This window comes from Crocuta crocuta, unplaced genomic scaffold, assembly GCF_008692635.1.
Source record: "Crocuta crocuta isolate KB4526 unplaced genomic scaffold, BGI_CrCroc_1.0 scaffold318, whole genome shotgun sequence".
Classification (NCBI taxonomy): Eukaryota; Metazoa; Chordata; class Mammalia; order Carnivora; family Hyaenidae; genus Crocuta; species Crocuta crocuta.
Genome location: NW_027531425.1, coordinates 5,112,148 through 5,117,731, shown reverse-complemented (window position 1 = coordinate 5,117,731; position 5,584 = coordinate 5,112,148). Strand labels below are relative to the sequence as shown.

The following is a 5,584-nucleotide window of genomic DNA, read 5'->3' as shown; positions in this document are numbered from 1 at the left end:
GATGCTTTGAGCCCTTCCCTCCTCCCCTCCCGACCCCCGCGGCGGCGAGGCCACACCATGTGAAGGTTAGAGCCCGGACCTCCCGACGAGCCGCCGTGAAAGATGGGGGATGCTGCAGACCCCCGGGAGATGAGAAAGACGTTCATTGTTCCAGCCATCAAGCCCTTTGACCACTATGATTTCTCCAGGGCCAAAATCGCCTGCAATCTGGCCTGGCTGGTGGCCAAAGCCTTTGGGACAGGTAAGTGGCGTCTTTCCTTCCGTCCCTCCTAAAGGATGTACACATCCCGGGTTTTTGTTTCCGATCTTCGGATTCCCCCTCCGTGCGTGTCTTCTCGCACAGGTTCAGGGAGATGATGGGGGACTAGGAAGACCAGAAAGAAAGGAGAGAATAAAGCAGGTTTGGTCTTCAACCAAGTGCCCTTGAATGGTCAGGTGGGCTTCACCCAGATTTCTTTTATTGGCTAGCAAACGTGTTTTGTTGTGCTCAGTAAGCTATTTTGTCATGTTTTTCCTTGGGTTGGTTTTGTGGTATTTTCCTCGTTGTGCTATACATTTCCCCCTCGGTCATAATTGTGATTACACCACCAGGAAATCTGAGTCGGTTTCTTGATTATTGGAAGGACGTGGACGGCACGTAGTAGTATATTGATTTTGACATTTGTAATGATGGCTGCTGTGCAGGCTCCCCAGAATGTAAGGTGGCCCGTGTGGAAGTGCAATGTTGATTTTTGTTGTCGTTCTTAAAGCCTCCATCCTCCTTCCCTACACATTCTGGGCTCTATTAAACCAGTTATTGACAACCAGTATTTAGCTTGCTGATTGTGGAATGCTGTTTCCATTTCCTGTTATCAGTGAGCTATATTCCTTTTGCCACAGGTATTTTGGCTTCATAAATTAAGAGAAACAAGCACTCCCTACTCTGGGATTTTTTTTTTTTTAATAGAGTTTTTTTGAGGGCATGTGCTGTTGACACGGATTGTACAGTGCAGTAGCAATTAAACATTCTCTCCGTTACCCAGTCTTTGCAAAATAACAGGAAAAGGGCCTCCTGCTGTAATTCCTTAGCTGTTGCTTCAGGAGCCCATGTTGTAGAGCCCTGAAAAAATTAGAGAGCTTTTCATTGGATGATGCTCATGTAAGGAAATTTCCTCTGATAACTTTAAGAATTATTTTGTAGAGTTTCTCTGCCCTAGTTAATTTTGGATGTGTAAAATATTAGTTGAAAGTTTTCTCAGCTTTTGCAGATTTTCTCCAGATGTTAAATAAATATAAGTTGGTTTAAAAAAAAATTTTTTTTTTTGTGGGAAGAGAATGGCTTCTGTCCTCTCTGAAGACTGTGAAAGTAAGGGGGTTAATGATTTCGTCCATTCTTCTTAAACATCATCCATAGCTGAATGTTTTCAGAGCTGCACATTTTAGTTAAATAGCAGATGAATCTCCGTGTTTAGTAAATTATTTGAATTCGTCTTGAGGGAAACTTTAACATGATTTTATGTTTATGACAACTTTTATTTTAATTCTCGTATTTTGATATTGAAGTAGAAAGATGTTAAGGTTTTAAAACTGGCATCAGGAGTAAGTACAATTAAAACTCGTTTTGAAATAATTTACATTTTAAAGATCTATTTGGAACTAACTATGTAGAGTAACACATAGGAGGAAGCCCAAAGTGTCAGTGTATTTTTATTTTCTGGCACCATTGACATCAGCAGTGAGAATAATAGATGTATTTTGGTTTTAACATAAGCAGCATACTGAAGCTGATATCCTTTTGGAGGAGAAATGAAAGCTAGTTAAGTATTTTGAAAAGGTGGAAATTTACATAGTGATCTATGTGGACAATCAATGTGTATGAAATGAAAGGAAGTGGAATAGCAAATACTCTTTTTCCTTCTGAAAATGAGAGGATGCTTATAGTACAGATGTCAGAATGTTGCCCTCGATTCACAAAGGCTACTAGCCAGAAAATGGCCTACTTTCTGGATATATGTCAGGCAAGTTTGCCAGATTCTGGACCACTTGAGGAACACATATTGATCACACTTGAAGAAGAAGGGAAGTGAAAGGAATCTAATATCAGTGGAATCTGGGGTGTGCCAAGCACTGTGCTAGAAGCTTTGCGTTAAATTGTGCCTTAGAGATTCCCACCAAGTCTGTGATGTAGGTGGTTTGTTCCCCATTTTTAAAAACTGAGGATGCCCGTCCACGGAGAGGTTAAACAGCTTTCCTACTATCACAGTTTTAGTAAGGGTGGAGGTAAGTTTTCATTTGACTGACTCCCAAGGCTATGGCATTGGTAGAGGCAGGCACACCTGCTGTCTACCTAGTACTTTCAGTACATTGCTTCATTTATTCCTACAGCAACCCTCGAGGTAGATACTGTTCTCATTTTACAGATGAAGGAACAGGTTCAGAGCTTTTAATTTGTTTGAGATTAAACATCTGGCAAGTGGGGGATTTTGCATGCCAGCTCAGGTCTTTCTGACTCTGAAGTCTTTGCTCTTTACACCACTGCACAGAGTGTGAAAAATGTGTACATAGTACATGTTCGAAGCCTTATTTATTTATTTTCTTTAAAGAGTGGGCAGATCTTAACATACTCTCAGATAGCTTAGATGAATACTGTTGGTACGTGGTTACATTTGCCCTAGCAACAGTTGGAATGGATAAAAGGATCATACTCAAAATGGAACAAGAACCAAACTTAGAAGACCTTAAGAGGGTGACTTAGTAACAGAACTTAATACATTATTGACAATGTTATGTTTGTACATTTTGTTTATTCTTTAATTAACAGGCTTTCACCCTGTACATTTGTATGGAGTGAATAGAAAAAAAGTAAAGTTTCATTTTTTTTGATATAAATATTCTTCATTTGCTGCCAACATTTAAGCAGCAAATGTGAACAGACAGCATATTTCAAAAGTATTACCTAATGATATTCAGTTAATCACTCAAAAATATTAGCCCAACTTGAAGTTGTGATTTACTAAATCACTTCTTTAATGATGATATATAGAATCTTCAGGTATTAATTTAGGTTTTTTCAATGAGAAACTTTCTAACTTTTGATATGTTAAAAAGTAGTTAATTTTAGAATCATATGTGTTGGAAAAGTTATTTAATGAGAACTAGAAATCAATGCTATGCATAGAATGAAGTTATCGAACCATACAAAATAAATAAAACACTAATATTGTAATACCTAGAAAGCAGATGGAGTTTTTACTTAATTTGAAGTCTTATGTTGGAGGCTTTGAATCATATTCTTCACATTACATTAAAAATATTCCAAATAGCCCGCATTTTAATAGCTTATTTTGTAGAATAACACAGATACAGTTTTGATCAAAGGAAGAGTAAGTTTGTTTAGATGATTTTCAATAAACAGATGCTTATTACTTGAATGAAGCACATTGCAAAAGGGGAAGTTAAGCTGTGCTGTCTCTACTGTATTTGAACAGCTTAACCCATTTAAGCAATGATATTGCTGAGTTTGCTTTAAATGTTCTGCTCCTCTAAATCCTTTAGGGAAGATAGTAGGTACAAAACCTCTTTATCAAATTACTGAATTTGGAATTCTTAACATGGAATTGAAGGCCACTTCCTAGCGTTAATATATCATTTCAACTTTTTCAAACCATTCTCCCTTTTTAGAAATCTGTAACAAATGTTTATTCTTAAGAGAGAGAGAGAAAGAGAGAGAGAGAACAAGTGGATGGCAGAGAGAGAGGGAAACACAGAATCTGAAGCAGGCTCTAGGTTCTGAGCTGTCAGCAGAGTCCAACACAGGGCCTGAACTCTCGAACCGTGAGATCATGACCTGAGCTGAAGTGAGACTTAATCAAGTGAGCCACCCAGGTGCCCCTTATTCTCCCTTTTTAAAAATCATTTTCCTTTTCATACCATTTAGTTTAGTAATATAAAATCATTTGTTCAAATACATTTTGCTGTCAAAATCCTATGTAAGCTCTAATTATACACATGGGCAGGTTGTGATGACAATGGGTGGCATTGTGGTTAGAAAGACTAATAACAGAGAGGCTAGTTTGGGAAGTTATTGAAGGAGTTCAGGCAAGATATCAAGGTAGCTTATGGTAGAGTTGAAATGATAAAGTTGCTAATATTAAGTACTTGCTGTGTATCAGGCACTTTGCATATATTACATAATTTTAATTCTCATAACAGCCTTTAAGAGGTGGAAACTATTAATCATTCCAGTTTTACTGATGAGGAGAGTGAAGTTGAGAGGTTTAGGGAACTCATCCAGAGCCATTCAGTTTATGGAGCTGGGATTTGAACTTGTGAAATCTGACTTCAGTCTATTCTTTTAACCACTGTACTAAATGAGTAGAAGTCAAATGAATGGAAAAGAGACAAAAGATAGAAAAATATTATTTATTTTTGAGAGGGGGCGGAAGGGACACAGAGAGGGAGACAGAATCTCAAGCAGGTTCTGTGCTGTCAGTGCAGAGCCCAATTTGGGGCTCAGTCCCACGACCATGAGATCATGACTTGAGCTAAAATCAAGAGTCTGGGCACATTGACTAAGACACCCACGTGCCCCTGTTAGTATTTCTAAATGATTGAATTTGGGGTACATGGGAAGTAGTTGAAATGAAAAGGTAATATACAAAAGGATGAGGCCACCTGAGGTTTTAAGAAGATGAGGTTACCTGAGCTTTTGAGATTTAGTGACTGTGAGGATGTATCACTATGCCATTGGCAGAAATAGAGAAAGCAACATGTTGTAATGGGAAGTCAGCTTTGAAAGCCTTGAACATGGTATGTTTACCAAATATCTTTTTTTTCAAGTTTATTTACTTAGAGAGAGCAAGAGCGAGAGCAAGAACTGGGGAAGGGCAGAGAGAGGGAGAGAGAAAATCCCAAGCAGGCTCTACATTGCCAGCATGGAGCCCGATGTGGGGCCTCAAACTGTCGAACTGTAAAATCATGACCTGAACTGAAATCCAGAGTCAGACGCTTGCTTTACTGACGGAGCCACCCAGGCACCCCAAATCATTTTCTTTAGAGTATCATGATTTTTTTTGTTTTTGAGAGAGAGAGAGAGAGAGAGTGCATGCCTTTGTGCAAGTTGGGAAGGGGACAGAGAGAGAGGGAGAGAGAGAATCCCAAGTAGGCTGTGCACTGTCAGCGTGGAGCCTGATGCGGGGCTCGAACTCATGAACCATGAGATCATGACCTGAGCCAGAGTCGAATGCTTCACTGACTGAGCAACCCAGGCAGCCCCGTGCTGCCCAGATATCTTACCTGAGAAATCCAGTGCAGTAGGTAGCTAATAATGTAGGTATGGAGCATAGTTGGTAAGTTGAGGATAGAAATAATTTTGGGGTCTTCTGTGCATAAAATGTAACTGAAGTTGGAGTAGATGTGAGGGTGATGGAATTTAGGGTAGTGAACACTTAGTGATGGTTTGGGAAGGAGTGCTGAAGAAAAGAGGCAGAATTAAAGCAATCAGAGAGTTTGGAAGAGAATTAAGAAAGTATAATAATACTGAGGCTCTAGGAGAAAAAATTTCAAGGGGGTGGTCTTATTAACAGTGTCAGCTGCTACAGGTTTT

The 5,584-nt window shown here is 39.2% G+C and overlaps 1 protein-coding gene across 7 annotated transcripts in view; it reads left to right on the top strand.

Moving 5' to 3' along the window:
* Window positions 1-6: 6 nt before the first annotated feature.
* The window catches only part of CAMSAP2 (calmodulin regulated spectrin associated protein family member 2), a 114,213-nt gene continuing 108,635 nt past the window's right edge, over window positions 7-5,584 (top strand). For 6 of the 7 annotated variants that reach the window (XM_077771935.1, XM_077771933.1, XM_077771932.1 and 3 more), the window contains exon 1: window positions 7-241. In XM_077771935.1, the coding sequence (XP_077628061.1) occupies window positions 103-241 (139 nt within the window). In that variant the 5' untranslated portion in view covers window positions 7-102. The remainder of the gene's footprint in view (window positions 242-5,584) is intronic. The other variant, XM_077771936.1, reaches the window with a different exon arrangement.